At 36.9% G+C, this 16,300-nt stretch overlaps 4 protein-coding genes across 4 annotated transcripts; 2 read left to right on the top strand and 2 right to left on the bottom strand.

The window, feature by feature from the left end:
• The first annotated feature begins 148 nt into the window (after window positions 1-148).
• On the top strand, window positions 149-8,318 carry LOC148723348 (uncharacterized). The gene is made up of 4 exons (XM_088734431.1): window positions 149-152; window positions 547-779; window positions 1,047-6,512; window positions 7,098-8,318. The coding sequence occupies exons 1-3, from the start codon at window positions 149-151 to the stop codon at window positions 2,124-2,126; spliced, it is 1,317 nt and encodes a 438-aa protein (XP_088590557.1). The 3' UTR covers window positions 2,127-6,512; window positions 7,098-8,318.
• Window positions 3,309-9,685, bottom strand: LOC148723347 (uncharacterized). Its single transcript, XM_088732989.1, has 9 exons — window positions 9,085-9,685; window positions 8,343-8,583; window positions 7,746-7,858; window positions 7,080-7,363; window positions 6,338-6,605; window positions 5,934-6,131; window positions 5,501-5,658; window positions 5,147-5,253; window positions 3,309-4,962 (listed from the first exon to the last, which is right to left on the bottom strand). The coding sequence occupies exons 1-9, from the start codon at window positions 9,683-9,685 to the stop codon at window positions 4,446-4,448; spliced, it is 2,487 nt and encodes an 828-aa protein (XP_088589115.1). The 3' UTR covers window positions 3,309-4,445.
• Window positions 9,686-10,075: 390 nt separating this feature from the next.
• LOC148723346 (uncharacterized) lies at window positions 10,076-14,162 on the top strand. Its single transcript, XM_088732986.1, has 6 exons — window positions 10,076-10,238; window positions 11,060-11,239; window positions 11,557-12,393; window positions 12,601-12,683; window positions 12,897-13,116; window positions 13,662-14,162. Exons 1-6 carry the CDS (start codon window positions 10,076-10,078, stop codon window positions 13,781-13,783), a joined length of 1,605 nt encoding a protein of 534 aa, XP_088589112.1. The 3' UTR covers window positions 13,784-14,162.
• LOC148723345 (uncharacterized) lies at window positions 13,202-16,282 on the bottom strand. Its single transcript, XM_088732988.1, has 2 exons — window positions 15,955-16,282; window positions 13,202-15,777 (listed from the first exon to the last, which is right to left on the bottom strand). Exons 1-2 carry the CDS (start codon window positions 16,074-16,076, stop codon window positions 15,120-15,122), a joined length of 780 nt encoding a protein of 259 aa, XP_088589114.1. The 5' UTR covers window positions 16,077-16,282; the 3' UTR covers window positions 13,202-15,119.
• Between the last annotated feature and the right edge of the window lie 18 nt (window positions 16,283-16,300).

Raw genomic sequence — 16,300 nt, 5'->3', positions numbered from 1 at the left:
ACAGAGGAACCAGAGCCAGTTAAAATTTTTGTGAAGTGTATGGGAGAATAATTATATGAAAATAACTGCTATACTCCAAACCACACATCAAACATCAATAAAGATAACATATGTGATTAATAGATAATTACCTTTTGAAACACAGTTGATGGGTAAAATTGAAGAAGAGCTCCCCAAAATATTTGTCGGCCGACAGTTCATTGACAGTTGGCCGACATAGTGACAACAAGTTCAGAAACCAGTCAATAGACTGTCATCTTGGTAAGTTTGAACTTTCACAATTACCTCATAATGCGAGTGTCTTAATCGCCCAATAATAACAATATAATGGAAACTTTATTTGTATTTTTAAATGTAGAATTCTAAATCTCACTATGTATAGGCAATTTACAAATGCTGCTTGAGATTGGCTTATTTAACACACTCTAAAATCAAAATTGCATTAAATCTGGGTTGTCCCAGTAGCCCTTATTGAAGTTGAATACACCGATCAGACACTCCAGCGGTATAGAGTAGCAAAGCCATGACGTCACGTTTCCTTGACAGCATTTTTCTCAGTTCTAAACAAACGCCGAGGTCTCGTTGTGAATGGCGCCATATTAATCATAGCCTTATTTTCAATCTCTTCTTTGCTATCTTACTTCGAAGATGAAAAGAAATCTATCGCAAAAGTGGAGAACCACGTCAAATCTGATCATATAGAATGTTTTATGTATAATCAAGGCATTCTTAGAGGCAAAGTTCACGCTAGTATGAGATCAAAAGTCTACGAGGTTACGGTACGTAAGCTCTCTTGTATGTTTATGTTTATATTTTGTGAATCGGTTGGGAATCATTAGATCAATTATAAAAGCTACTCAATAGCTTTAATATCTAAATTATAGGCTCCGATGTATATAATATTGACTTCATAAAGTATAGCTCTTAGCGCCTCTAAAATAGGATCCGTTCGATGGCTGTTCGATTGGAGTGCTGAGAACGCCTGAGAGCTATTTACAACCAATAAAATCACTAAAAGAATAAGAATTTTTCTTCTTCTACTTTAGATATACGTAGATAGTAACTTGAATATCAAGTCGACAGAGTGTGAATGTCCTAAGGGCGCTTTCAAGTGCAGTCATGCCGCAGCTGTGTTCATTTACGCCATACATCATGTTAGTCGTACGGACATCGAATGTCAATGGAACAAGCCAAAAAAGCCAACTTGCCCTGCAGTTCGGGACGTCACTGAGATGTTTCCTCCTCCGAAACAGTACTGTGCTCTATCGAGAGAACCTACGCAAGCAGATCGTTCATCCATTTACCGATCGTTATGTGAATATGGAAAGTTCACAGGACTATGGTGGATTCTGAGCCCTGAACCTGAACCGGTGACGTTACCAATGCTTACAATCGAAGAAATAATTTATTCTGATGGCTTCCTTCAAGCCCATGGAAAGGAAGATCAGCTCTCTTTTTTTAAGGAAAAATGCAAAATCCAAAGTAGTACTATACAAGAAATAGCAAAACTCACAGTGGGTCAAAGAGAGAATCCAGCATGGTCAATGCTTAGAAAGGGAAGACTCACAGCTAGTAATTTTGGTCCTGTCTTAGCAGCCAAGAGAGTTTCACAATCACTCTTGAAAAGACTCATGGGCGAGTATGATTTATCTGGAGTCAAAGCCATCACATGGGGAGTCAACAATGAAAAGGAAGCTGTGAATGCATTTGAGATGTCACATTGTTTAAAAGTTGAACCAACAGGAATTTGGTTTGAAGAGTCAGGTATTCTTGGTGCCACACCTGATGGTCTAGTTGATCAAAAAGGTATTTTGGAAGTAAAATGCCCATATACCTTTAGGAATTCAACCATAGAGGAAGTTATAGAATCAGAATCATTCTATTTGGAGAAGCGAAAGGACAAAATTGAGCTTAAGAGGGATCACAAGTCTGGGTATTGGCGTCAAATTCAAGGACAGCTCCATCTCACAAACAGAATGTATTGTTATTTTGTTGTGTGGACTGTCAAGGGCCACGTAACTTTGGTCATTCATAGAGATGAGGAATGGAAACCTAATCTTGATATTCTAAGAAACTTTTATTTCCATCATTACTACCCTAAAATGATTGAGGGGGAATTATTATAAGTGTGAATACATAAGAGGAGACATATACACTTGTACTCTTTATATTTATTCTACCTTATGTGGAAATGAGAAATTAAAAAATAATGTTACTGTTCAACTCTGTAGAACAATTGAAAAGATTGAAAATTATTAACTGTTAATGATTCTCTTCTTCCCTTGTACAGTTAGGATTATATGAACTAGGAAAATAATCATAGAATATCATAGTTGTTAAAGTTATGAGGAATAACCTATATCTATCCATCTATCTCAATTGTTGGTAGACTACTTTTCCAAAATAGAGACAGAAACTAGAGTGATGCTTTCATGCCTATTTAAGTAAGAATCACACCCTAAGTAAAGAGCAAAAAGTAGAAAAAAAAGAATTGAAGAAATTGCCATAACTTATTGACTTTTTATTACTGTAACTATTGAATCTTTGTAGTCATCGAAAACATGACTTGAGCCTCTCTTGAGAATTTTCTACTCAAAAAATACATTTGTACAACCTTCCTTGATTAATGGAAACTGCAAATTAACAAGAGCAGCACAAAGCTGAAAAATTTTTTCAGAATAGCATCTTAGGTAAGAGGGAATAAAACTTAAAATCTTAAAATCCTTTAACCTGGCGTTAGCCCTCTCTACATGGATTCTGCATTTGGCAATCGACTTAGTTACTTTTATTTCATTTTCAGTAAATTTACCCTTACCAAAGCAAAAGTATGGGAATGGTATGGGACTGCTTGGACCATATCTGACCCATAGATGGGAATGGTATGGGAAGGTAACCTGGGTATATGGAATTGGTATGGGGCCAAATTTTACCAAATTTTTAACTATGGGACATGCATGGGAAGAAAATAGAAGGCTTCTTATTTTATGGGAAACCTATGGGAATAAGGTTCCCATACACATCCCATACCAATAAGAATTCCCACAACTGTCCTTACCTATGGCATTGATATGGGACATTCATTATGAAGAGTATACCATAGATTACCCATACCAGCTGACAGGTGTTCATCATGCCCCATAGATTTCCCATTGTGAAAACTGTATGGGATCTCTATGGGACATTCACTCTCCATATTTCAACCATTTCAGCTCTTGTTTCCCAAAGATCTCCCATGACAGTAGTTCTATGGGAAATCTATGGGACATATCTATGCTCATAATGGCAATGGGAAAACACATGTCCACACATTGAGTAATTGACAATTTTATTAATTGGACTGAGACAATAATGTCCTCTATTGTAAACAGAGAGCAAAAACCATTAATTATTCTGACAGGCTACATTTTTTTTAACTGAAATGACCATAAAAGTCTAAGAATATTTTACATGAGTCAAGAGATAACTTTGCAACACTCTGACATGCTTCCCTAATAAAAATAGATGAAAATTTCATTCAAGTTTCTGTTCACCTATGCATTGTCATTGTGTTACATGTCATAATTCAAGTGTTAACTTGAGTTTTATGAAACTTACAACAATATCAACATGCATATACTGCATCATACTTTGTTGAATAATAAATCCTTCTCATTGTCACCATGAACTGAAGGCCTTTTTTCAAAAAAGTTTTTCATGTTTGAAAAATTAAGTTTGGTAGCAAAGATTCAAGGCTTTATATTAAATGAAATCTTTGCAGACTGTACGTAGGAAAATAACAAGCTACATGTTCCTTATTACATGAAATCTTTGCAATGCCTAAACTTTGCGAATTTGGCAATTAATTTTAAAATATTGAAAAGTTTAAGTGGCATGAAAAACAAGTTTTGTGTACATAACATGATGTGAAAATTATGTGATGCATTAGGTAAAAATCAAGAAAGAATAAGTTAAATTACAGTTTGCAAGTCCAAAAGAAAATGAAAAGTGAAGTTAACTTTGAAGATGTGAGTGTCAACGGACCTGAAGCTTGATAACATAATAGTTTTTGAAACTTATTTGTACAACAATCCTTATATTTAGGTCATAGAATTTTTACAGTAAATTGCCAAAATTGAGGTAAATCACCTCACTGATAAACACAGAATAAAAGTGACTCAAAATACAAAACCTTTTGCAAAATTGTGAAATGCATAAACCTCAAAATCACAAAATTAATGTGGTGCGAAAATTTAATGTAATAAGGCTTCAGTAAGCTTAAATGCAAGGCCTTATGCGTCCAATTGTGTGTTGAAGACTGATGACGAAGCTTGAATGCAAAAAAAATTCAGTGATTTGAATTTATACAATCATTGTTGATGTTCATCGCTTTACATTGGCAGGCCAGTGACAATTTTTGGTCTAAAATTTGCAAAAGAAAATGCATGTACATGTATACAAGACAATGTTCAGTCCTTTTCAAAATGGTTAGGAAAATGCGCAGCATATCCCACCTCACTATCTGAAAATTTAATGTACAGACACACATCTATAATGTCCTCTAAAGGGATAATGTCAAATCTGTTCTTCTTTGGTTGGTGGAGAGGAACAATGTGATTGACAACATTCCCCAATACTTCATGCCTTTCACAAAGTACTCCACTAGACTTGGGCATTGGAGCGATGACTGCGCCACAAGTCATCCTGAAAGTTTCCTCAACCAAAAAGAACACTTCAATTTGGCCATAGCTTGTGTGCCCTCCCTGGCAATACGCAATGGTGAAGTTGTTTCTTCTTGAAACTCTCTTGTACATTTGTGAGTGAAAAATGGCATCCCCAAATTGTAGACGTTTAAAGAAAGTGACACATTCAATGGACTCCACACCCAAACAAAGCAGAAGATCTTCTTCAAATGGTGCACCAGGTGTCCCTTTCTTTAGAGCACCAATTGCAAAAAACTCATTTTTGAGATGCATCCTGTTGGTCCTGAAAGACAAGAAAAAAATACTGCTGTTATACAACCTATGCCCCTTAGAGGTCTTTACTTAAAGTCATATTACTCCAGACTTGTTTAGAAGTTCCTTGCGATTGGATTACAATTTGTTAAACATACACAAAAACAATAAGTAAGTAGAATGATTGATATGCCACGAAAGGGTTAACTACCAACCTGTTTGTTTGCCCACGAAGCCGCAGCACCAGATCTTTTGCATGCCCTGGAGGAATCTCTTTTATCATTTCTGGGAAGCTTTGTTGACTTGTCACAGCAGTCATTATCTTCAAAACAATAAAAAATTAAATGGAAACTTAGAACCATTGAATGCAAGACATACAACAAGAACACACACTGAATAAATTCTATTGTATTATGGCCTGACTCCATTATTTTTACTTTGTGGCTAAAAGTTGGTCAAAACAGTAATTCATTGTCTTAAAACTTGTTTAAAATTATACCAGGAAGAGTACAACAACCATCAACTTCCTGTACAAAGTATTAATTGAACAGTTTGCAACACTAGCTGACCTGGATTGCAATGTTTTGTGTTCCATGGAAATAATTAGAAAGGTCTCCATTCCAATCCTCAAAAACGAACAAGGAACTGCTCCAAAGGGGACCATGATCCCGCACTGATTTCTCCAAATGAAGCAGCATGTGCTGATTCATCAGCACATATCTTGGATCTGTCAATATAAAAAGATACATGTACTTCCTGTAAGGGCAGGAATAAAATACCTTTTGCAGTTCTTTTGCAGTGTGTCCATTAAGTGTGCATTCCCTATCTTGGTTATTAGCACAAAGGATTTTAAGTCTTATGAGTTAATTAACCAAAAAATTCAAGCTCATGGTTATGTTGCTTGAAAATAATTTATAACACCTTGAGTAAACTTTGAATAGTTAGCACTATATATAGCAAGTGATATATACTGTTTTTATCATTACATATAATATTTCTTACCATAATACACATCAAACATCTCAACAAAATGAATCAGGAACTTTCCAGCCATTTGAAGTTGTCCAGGGGAAATGGATCTTCCAGACAGTAAGGTAATGCCACCAACCAACAAGGCATAATGCTGGTAATAATCGTCAGGTAGAATTCCTTTTAAACAGGGTAGGGAATAATAAAGTAGCCAGTTGCGGTACTCTGTAGCTGTAAAAGAAGAAACAGTGCAAATGAATATGATATCAATGCAGGCTTGGACTTGCTTAGGTAAGTGTGGAAACTAATTAAGACTTTCAACTTTTTCTTTCATTTTTCTTTACATTTATAAAATACACTCTCCCCCTCCACCCAGCAAGACACTGATAAGTGCACTAAATAATAAAGCTTCAGCTTATGTCTCATAAGTTGATTACCTTTCCAGAATTTTACATGATGCTGAATACTTCTTGGGATCCTGGTAATCACAGTAGGGGGCTTGATCTCCAGCAGGCGTTTATCCACCATCTCTACTTGGCTCCCACAGTACCACCTCTGATCACTGTGCTTTGAATTAAACCACAGGCCAACAAGTTGTTTTACAACTCCAAGGTAGACACAGTGCATAGCATCTATAGCAATGCCATTAACAACGTCGAAGCTCGGTAACTGTAATAATGGGCTTGGTGCCTTAATGTTACAAACCTGTAAAGGAAATCTGAAGTTCAGTGTTTTCCCAAAAATAACTAAAGGCATTTTAAAACAAGATACATATTCTTGAGCAACAACATTTCCAAGACCTGGTTCACAGTAGTGACATAACAACATAGAGAAAAAATAAGTTTCTTCCTTACAATGTTATGCTTTAGTCATTATGTTCTTGATATCTTGTGTTGTTCACACTAATAACAAATCATCATATTCATATCTATGTTGTGGTTTAAATTTGTCTTTGGTTTAAAATTTTTCAAACCAGTTTGAATACTAACTATCATTGCCTCAAATTGATTATCGTAGTATGAAAAAAGGGAAATAAAAATCAAACTGGTTTAAAAAATTTTAAACTAAAGATAAAGTTGAACTACAACATCCATGAACCACATGTAACGTTCTTTTTATTATTTAGATGTAATCAAAATATTAAGTTACAATCAAAATATTAAGTCACAGGTATCTTACAGTGGCATTCTTTTCAAGGGCTTCGTACGAGTGAGCCTTAACATCCACTGCATCACGTGGTTTAGCATGCCCAGATGGAGTGTTGCGAAATGGAAAGGTCATAACATGGCCTCTTCCAGTAGTCTTGACAATGTCGCCATGTTCATCACAAAAGCTACAGCTATCGTGGCCAACATATGTCATCTGCTCAAGGACACCAGCTCTGGCTGGAAGATCAAAGTGACCAGAAAGAGCCATAACCTTGGATTTCTTCTTTGCTCCATCTGGAAGTGTGACTTCAATTCCTGTTATATCAAAAAGTACAATAATTTTAAACTTCTCCTTTTATGAACAACCCCTTTATACAGACCAAATTCATACCTCAAAGAACTTTCAATCACTGAGTTCCTAAGTTTGTCTTTGGGTGTTATTTCAATAAACAAACTTTTAAAGTCTTAAGTAAAATATTACATGTTATACTAAAGGCACTCTCCAATTAAAAGACTGACCACATGACACATGTTCTGGAGATTCTTTATTTAATTGTTACTTTTTTCAATTTTTTAATTCCTTTGTAAAAACGGCTATTGATGGATGAGTACAGTACCTTTACACAAAAAATTTATTTTATGGAAAAATAAATGAAAATTTAGGTGACTTATCCAAATGTAATTGTTTTTTACTAACCATGCATTTCTGTTTTCCACAAAGTGTCAACAAATGGCTTGAAGAAAGTTGAGAAAAAAGGTTTCTCTTCACCAAACCATAGACCACCAAATATTCTGTACTTGTTAGTTCTCCTGTAAAAGTAACATATCTGGTGTAAGTGCTTAGGTAAGATAGTCCATATACAAGGCAAGTGGCTCATCAGAGCTGGGGCTTATCCTAGTTTATTTTAACATGAACCGACTAGGAGTATTTCTACTCCCCCCTGGATGAGATGCTAGTCGATTGCAGTTTTATCCCCAGGAGTAAATTTTCTGGTAACCATTTATACACCTGAGAAAGGAAGGCACTATGCAAGTATCTGTTCACTTTGCAAGTACTCTATAGTGTACAACTTACATAATTTTATACTGTTAACTACCTACAAGAGCTTGTGACTCCTTAAAGTTAATGTACATGTAACTGCATTCTGACTCATTAATACAACACATTTCATTTGATACATATAACTGAGAATGGATGTTTGAGGGTGAATAATACTGTAATTATTGTTGTCCTTACTTTTTTTAAAATACAGTGTGGTAAATACCGGTATTGGGCCTACATATATTTGTGTACCTTAGTGATGGAGGAAGCTCATTAACGAGGAGAAACAGAGGCCAAACTCCAAATTGTGATGAACGAAATATTGCCACACCATCAGCGTTAAGTTTTACTGAGATGTTATATGGCTCTAGAAGAAATCCACCTGGACCACTCTTGCTTTTGTAAAGGGAACCATCATAGACATCTTCTATATTGTCTTCAGCCCTCTTAACTCGGTGAAATCGGTACTTTAGTCCATCAACAAATTCTGAATCTGAAGAAAAAGAGACCCTTGTATAAAACATAGCTGAACGTTCTTGATGTAGAGGGCATACTAGCATTTTACATTTCCCTGTAATCTATGCTTAAATTGTATTCAGTAACAGCTCATATGCAAAAGAGGCATGCATTAATTTTTGCAGTTCCAGGTTCAAATCCCTGTATCAGAATGCACATGATTTGTGTGAAATCCCCACCTCCCCGGACCCAAAAAACTGTCCATTGATGTCGATTGACCTGCAAATGACGTAGGTGTCCAATTACAGGTATCCGATTTGAAGTATGCAGACATTGGATACCAGTACATGTACAGTACCAACCTGATCATGCACCAATTACATGACAAATAGGCCTCTCCAGAACCAGAATTTTGTTATAGATAATGAAAATAATAACGATATTATGTTATAAATTATGACGACTGTTGGACTGTGGTAGTAGCATTTGAAAATACTTTAATACTGTAACACAATTACATACTTAGTCTTGCACTTACCAGAGAAAAACTTAAGTAGCTGATTTTCAATAGGCACTTCAATGAAGAATCCACCGTTGTTTTGGATGCTTTTGCCACAAATGGTACAGTTTCCTTTGACATCTTTGCCATAATATGCCTTGCAGAAACCACAGAAGTAATCCTTGACAACATTTCCCTTCGCTCTGCTCAGAAATTGGAACAGGTTGTTTACTGTTGTCTTGCAGTTGTTAGGCCGGGGACAGTGAGCCTCTATTACTGCAAGCAAATCATTGAATGCTTCACGTGTAAGCTTGTGCTTAAACACGAAAGATAGCAACAACACAACACTTGAGTTACTTGTGATTGGAGCTCCCGAATATAGCATGTCATCTGATTCTGCTCCACAATGTTCTGGAATGCATTCAGTGTCTATTTCATCAGGGTTCTCACAGTCACTGAAAATGTCCGAGCAAGCATCCTCGTCTTTGACAAATTGTTCAAAAGTGTTAGTATCCGCGGAATCAAACAGTTCAAATTCGTCTCCGCTTATCCCCGAATTATTTTCTTCTTCCACTCCAAATGTGCTTGAATCTTCCATGTCTTGCACTTGAAAATAGCTGCAGTCTTCACCTAAAATCATGCTGTTTGTTTCTGCTTCGAATATTTCAGCAGGATCGCCAGTACAAAGAGGCTGTGCATGTCGCGAATCATTTCTTCAACATCGCATTTGTTTAAATCATTTCGTGTACCAGTTGATGATTGTTTCGCTTTATAGAGGTTGCCTTTTCGTCTTCTTGCCGCTGGAAATTTGTATGGATTAGAATGACGCATGTATTCTCGGTAGCGACCTCTTTGTTCTCGTGCAACCTTCTCGCCATCGTCGGCCATGTTTGTTGACTTAAAGTCTAGTTCCCGGTCCCCCACACGTGTTGTTATTCAAGTGCGCGTGCGTAGTGGACTTTCGGACTCAACACAAGAACACGTGGTGTTAAATTGACCAATAACGAGAGCCCTTCAGACCCACGCCGAAATGCGCGTCCTTTTCAAATTTTTCACACATTTCGGCAAGCCTTTCTTCAGAGAGTTTGTTACTTATACAGAGCGAGTTTTAAGGTTTGTTTGCCTATTCCCACTGCAAGAAAAGATGGAAAGAAATTCAAGGAAAAGAAGTGCTCCAGCGCGTCTAAGAGAAGGTAAGCAACTCGATTGAATCGTGTTTATGAAAGCACAAAGTGATCGACAAGCATGCATGTTGTCAGATCAGTGAGTAAGTACATGCACCTTAGTTGTTTATAATTTTTGCCAAACTATCAAGTTTATTCAAAAGGATTCACTTGTACTCTTGCATGCTTATAGACCTTGCATATCAAACATTTGAAGACAAAGAAAAGACATTACCTTTACTCACTCTGCACATATCAGTTGCCTAAATTTCCCTGGAACATGTTTAAGTAATGTCTCTAGCCAGAGAGTAATAACAGAAACTACCGGTAAACTGAACTTAAAAGGAAAATTTGAGCCAAAGTTATGAATGGATTTCCCCCCTTGAATAGAACATTTCAATCAGTTCTATTGACTTTGGTGCTCCAGTAATATATTTATTGTATTGCAAATCGGGAAACATTACAACTGACCAAGAAACAAGAGTCCTCTTGTTGCTCCAAAAACTTGCTGCTTCAGACATTAGTCAAAATTCAAAGGGCATAGGGGTATGTACATATGGTTACCGGTCATCTCACCAACAGGAAGTTTCACCACCAACAAACTCAATGCCACTCTGCACATGTTTTAAGAACTAGAAATGCATGGTATTGGTAGTATCTTGGGTTGTTTTCTGGTGGCGAGACTCACTGGTGACAAAGTGACCAGTAACTGTACAGATTGTATTCCCAGAAAGCATCCAAACAGCCTGGCCCCTTAATTAAAAAAGTTTTTTTTATGCCTCTTGCTGCTGACAGTTAATTGTTTGAATTTAAGAAAATTCAAAGGGTTTTAATTTTTGTTACACCTGTAGAACTTTGGTACCTTGTAAAATATGAGGATGATGAAAATTTGAGAGTGCTTGCTGAAGAGGAAGTTCGACACATCTTCCCTGACGACGAAGAAGACAATGAAATGCAAGTTGGGGATATCGTTAATGCTTTGTGGATCCCCAATGGTAAATACTATGATGCCAAGATACTAAACAAAGGGGGTGAGTCAATTTTGATTGTCGCTTATCCAGGTTTAATTTACATGTACTACATGTACAATGCCACCACCGGGCACGGTTTTATCTTACTTATCTTCTCTCTTGTAGTTTCCGCACAGTGCTTGTTGTACCACCAGCCTAAGATGCCTTTCACTCTTGGATGTTTTTAATTTAAATTGACTGTGCGCCACCTGGTTGGCCACTTTGAAATCACTCGCTTAATCTTTGAATTGTCCTCTTCTCAGTTTTTCTACCATTTAAAATGTTGCAAGGCAAAAGGATGAACTGTTTTTTTTTTTTTTCAAAATCTTTCTTTACAGCGGATAAGAACGAGCTTATGAAGGAGAGGATGCAATTAGAAAAAGAAAAGAAGAATGGAAACAAAGGACAGGAGCCCAAAGCACAGAAAAAAAGAAAGCATCCTGAAGGAGACAAGGAAAACCAGAAAAAGAAAAAGAAGCAGGAGTCAACAGAGAGTGCTAAAGAAAAGGAGCAGGCTGTCCAAAACAAGGAAGAGAAAAGGAAGAAGAAAGAACAGGAGCAAGAAAGACAGAAGATGATGCTGGAAGCAAGAAAGGCCCAGGCTATAAGTCGATGGGTTGCTTCTACAACAGCAACTACACACAATGATGAGGTTACAATTGTAAATGATTCACCCAGCGTCACTTTCACACCCCAACCACTTCGCCAAGCCAACTCTTCGAACCAGTCACCAATGACTCCAGCTCGCATCGCTTACACATCAGGCAGAACCCCAAGCACAACTCCTGAGTCAATGCGATCAACCATACAAGAATCTTCAGTAGCCAACCTAACTGTGCCTGGAAGTTCTACTGGTACCAAATCATTCACCAGAACCCCAAACACCAGTGTTATCTCCACTCCAGGATCAGTGCAATCGAAGCAGAGCTCTTCAGCTGCTAACCCAAAGCCAGCTGCTACTAAAACAAAGGGAACCCGTGAGCCCAAGAGAGGTCTTCATTTTCAAAGTGCCATTGCAGACAACAGTGATGATGAAATGGAGGAGGAGGTGGTGGGGGAACAAATCCTTGAGGATGCTGATGCTTTTAGTAGTGACTGCTGTAAAGAACAGAGGATGGAGATAAAAGCGTTAAGGAAGCGGCTGGAGAAAGTGCACAAGAGACTCAACATAGCATGTAAGTTTCCACTTTCTGAGTTTGAAAGCTCCATGTTTTCAGCTACACACCAACACACATGTACATCTACATGTAGGCTATAGTACCATTTGGAGATGATACTCAATAGAATTTAGTGAAGTAAGGAGTTAATTCTGTTTTAAAAACATGAAGTATGATCAGCTTAAACAGAGTGATAACAGCAGATTATTTTCTTTAATACTGAAGTAAAATCAAAGACATCTGCAGAAGTTATAAACAACAGACCAGGAGCTGGAGTAGTGGACAGCACATTGGCTGCTGAATACAAGGTATTACTGACAATATTATATAACGTTATGTTTTTTCATTGAGTTATATTTGCGTGGTGTATTGTTTATTTATTTGTTCGTTAATTAGGCATTCTTCGTACCCATAACTTGATTTTTTTTGTAAGCTGTTTCAGTGCAAACGACCAACAATGAACATGTAGAGGTCACAAACAGACTAAAATATAACTTAGTATACGTTTTTTTTATTTACAGATGGTAGAGGTCATGGAGGGATCCAGTGTCTTCTGGTACCCTCACCAACGGGCCTACTGTTCTGCGTTCAAGTCCTGGTCCGGATATGTCAACGCTGTTGTTGACATATTCTTCACCAAAGAAACACTTGCAATTTCAAGTGCAAGGGGAAGTGATAGAAAAGGCAAAAGCGGTGATGCAAACATTCCGTTGACCCCCCTCATCGTTGATGCCCTTGTTGGTAAGTAGTGCAACACTGAATTATTTTATTCAGAAATAAGTACATAACTTGCAGTCATGGGGATCTCTAACTCACTAATTAGAACTTGAATTGACTGGGTTTTTAAGGCATTGTTGTCCTTAAAAAATAAGCAATTTAATACAAACTTGCATGCAATAATTATGATATAGAATTGAAGCAGAGAGAGTTTTATTTGGACACAAAGTACTGGAATCCCAGTAGTTTCCATTGCAGCCCATTACAATTAACCTGGATTGAAACTTCCACAAAAAATGTATAAAACTGATCTAAAGGTTTTAATCTTACTCCCTTAGCCACAGTAGAGATAATTAAGACACCAGTAAATGAAAAAAAAAATAATGTCACTGAGCTTTCAATTAAGTTATTAATTTTATAAATCAAGCAAACAAAACAGAACCCATTACAATTGATTACCTCCAATCAAGCAATTTTTGTTTCTTGGTAAGGCAACATTCCACGTATAAGTTGGGGTACTGTTTTACATGTAAATATGACTTAATATTAACTTAAACTTTTTTTTTCAGGTAAAGTCTGTTCAAAGTTTTCAAAGGACTCTCCTCAACCGAGCCAAATCATACAGAAGATAAACATGAAATGTGTGGAAGCTAGAAGGCCCCCAAGAGTACGAGAGCAACGAGCAGAATGAACACTTTTTATAATTACTGTAAAACTGTTTAACTTCAAGAGTTTACCAATTTCATTATGTTGACCAAAAAGAAAATTTCTGTTTGATAATGTTGACCAAAATACAGAATAACAGTTTCATAGTCTTGGCCAAAAATAACAGTAACCGTATTATAGTGTCGATCAAAAAGAAGAATAACAATTTGACAGAGTTGGCAAGTTAAGTCGTATTGCTTGATAAAAAAAAGTAGTGTTGTTAATGATAGTGTTGAGCGAGAGGAAAACTACCGGTTTCATAGTGTTGACCTAGAAGAAATATAAGATTTTTGGTTTTTTGTTATTTCTATTCAATTTTTTTTGCAAGAAATTTTAGATGCAATTAAAGATATGGTTTCAATGGACGAATATGATGTCACCATTACTTGCCTTTAACCTCACAGTCCCTTTAGTAATTTCTGAATCATATGGTAAAGATATGGGGCTGAAGTCAAAGGACCCCATAGTGTTCCCATATGAGATGTCAGCTTTGCTGAATGCTATGGGAATGATATGGAACTTTAAAATCCCATAGCAATCCCATAGAGAATGGTCCAGGGTCATTATGGGAATGGTATGGGATTGTTGCATACCATTCCCCTAATGGATACTATGGGGAATATATGGAACTTTACGAAATACGTAGCAATCCCATAGAGAATGTTCAGCCATCATATGGCATCACTATGGGACTGACCCATACCATTCCCATACCAGATCCTATGGGGAATGTATGGAACTTTACGAAATACGTAGAAATCCCATAGTGAAAGACAATAGAATGCACTTGGCGGGCACTAGTCACTATTTATGGGTTTGATATGGGAGCTAACATCCCATATAAAAACCATGCAATGCTCATAGATTAGCCATATGTTGTCCCATACCATTTCCATATTTGGACCATATATGTTCCATATCAACAGCTTTGGTAAGGGTACCATTGTTTAAGAATGGGGGAATATTTACAGACACACCCCTCGGAACTATATCTTGGATTAGAAAGCCCTTGTCAGCAAGAACAAGATCTCCTGGATAAAGGTGTTTCAAAAAACCAGACATTTCCACTATAGCCTTATCTGAAGTTGATCCAGGGTAAAGGTTAGAAACATATGTTATGACCCCATTAGGTGCCACACCAACGAGTACTTTAAATGAATTCATACTTCTGTATGAAGAATAAGTTGCACTTTGATGACTCATTAGGCCAGGGGTTGCAACTTCAATGTCTGTGCAATCTATTATGATCTTACAAGAACTGAACTGTGTAAATGATGACGGCAAACAAGTCTTATTTTTCTCCCTAGAAGGTACTGTTGACATCAAAAAAGTGAACAAAATCTCGTGCAAGAGATGAATAAATGTAATGACAATATTAGATATAAGGTAGTAGTTTCACTGCATGAAAATAACTGAGCTATATGAAGGTTCGTGTAATTCTGTCTAATCTTCATTAAAGTTATGAATATCTGGTCTTCAAAACTTATTGATTCCACCTTCCAGCCATGAAAATATATTATTGAGTCTTTGAATCTTAAAGTATAATGTACAACTACATCAAATACTTGCTTAGTTGGAAGACCGGTTTCCATGCGTATTACATCGTCACTTAACGTAGACACTGAGTATTTTTCTCTAAAATATTTTGACTTCTCTTCATGTTGTTGAAGGTCATTTCTCAGCTGCTTTACTTCTGCTTCAAGGATTATCTCCGAAGCAGTTAAATCGTTGAGTACGTCCCGTTCTTGATCTTCACTTTCGTTGCTCTGCAAGGCTTCTCTCGTTTTTTCGATGTCGACTAATTCCTTGCCATCTGTACTTTTTTCCAATTTCTTCTTCTTCTTTGGTGGCGGTTTACTGCTAGAAGGGAAAAGTTTTCCTTCGTTGTGCTTAAAAATCTCTGGCCCAAATACCTTCTCGCCATTTCTGAAATGGCAGCTGCAAACACGGCTGTGTTTGCTTGGTTCTCGATCTTCTCTCCTGTTGAAACATATAGAGATGTGGAATGTATTTAGATCAGAGTTGGATTTTGTTAGAAGTAAATCGAAACAAGCGTCAATCCAACAAGTACCATGTTTATTAGTCCAAAAGCCACAATACTTTAGTTTAGCTGCGATATTCTGGTTTTACAGTATATATGTAAGTTAAAATACAAACCTTAATAATCTTCTGCATCGATCATACTCAGATTTTTTCTTTTCTTTGCTCGGGAATGCAAAGAAGCGACAGCAATGACTCTCAGACTGGTGATTACATTCGGGTGCGAAACACTGAACCATTTCGCCTAATTCTCCAATATTTTAGATTCTGCAAGATATTATGGCCTTATCCTTCTACTTCCAGCATAACTTGAATGTACCACGAGCGTCAAACAAGGAGTTCAAAGTCTGTAAAACGGAGCTTCACATGACGCTTGCGTCCGCCATATTGGATAGAACAGTTTGTTTAGAACTGAAAAAAATGCGGTCATGACAACGTGACGTCATACTTTGCCACTCTATTA

The sequence above is a fragment of the Stylophora pistillata genome, chromosome 9 (assembly GCF_964205215.1).
Source record: "Stylophora pistillata chromosome 9, jaStyPist1.2, whole genome shotgun sequence".
Lineage (NCBI taxonomy): Eukaryota > Metazoa > Cnidaria > Anthozoa > Scleractinia > Pocilloporidae > Stylophora > Stylophora pistillata.
Note: the sequence above shows the minus strand (reverse complement) of the source record. Positions and strands in the feature narration are given on the sequence as shown.

Coding starts and splice junctions, on each gene's coding strand:
- LOC148723348 (XM_088734431.1), top strand. Junction 780..1,046: donor CAAAAGTCTACGAGGTTACG/GTACGTAAGCTC, acceptor CTTCTACTTTAG/ATATACGTAGATAGTAACTT.
- LOC148723347 (XM_088732989.1), bottom strand. CDS start 9,685: ATGATTTTAGGTGAAGACTGCAGCTATTTTCAAGTGCAAGACATGGAA. Junction 6,132..6,337: donor TCATGTAAAATTCTGGAAAG/GTAATCAACTTA, acceptor CTTCTTTTACAG/CTACAGAGTACCGCAACTGG. Junction 5,659..5,933: donor GATGTTTGATGTGTATTATG/GTAAGAAATATT, acceptor TTATATTGACAG/ATCCAAGATATGTGCTGATG.
- LOC148723346 (XM_088732986.1), top strand. CDS start 10,076: ATGCGCGTCCTTTTCAAATTTTTCACACATTTCGGCAAGCCTTTCTTC. Junction 12,394..12,600: donor CAAGAGACTCAACATAGCAT/GTAAGTTTCCAC, acceptor TTAATACTGAAG/TAAAATCAAAGACATCTGCA. Junction 13,117..13,661: donor CATCGTTGATGCCCTTGTTG/GTAAGTAGTGCA, acceptor TTTTTTTTTCAG/GTAAAGTCTGTTCAAAGTTT.
- LOC148723345 (XM_088732988.1), bottom strand. CDS start 16,076: ATGGTTCAGTGTTTCGCACCCGAATGTAATCACCAGTCTGAGAGTCAT. Junction 15,778..15,954: donor CGATGCAGAAGATTATTAAG/GTTTGTATTTTA, acceptor ATGTTTCAACAG/GAGAGAAGATCGAGAACCAA.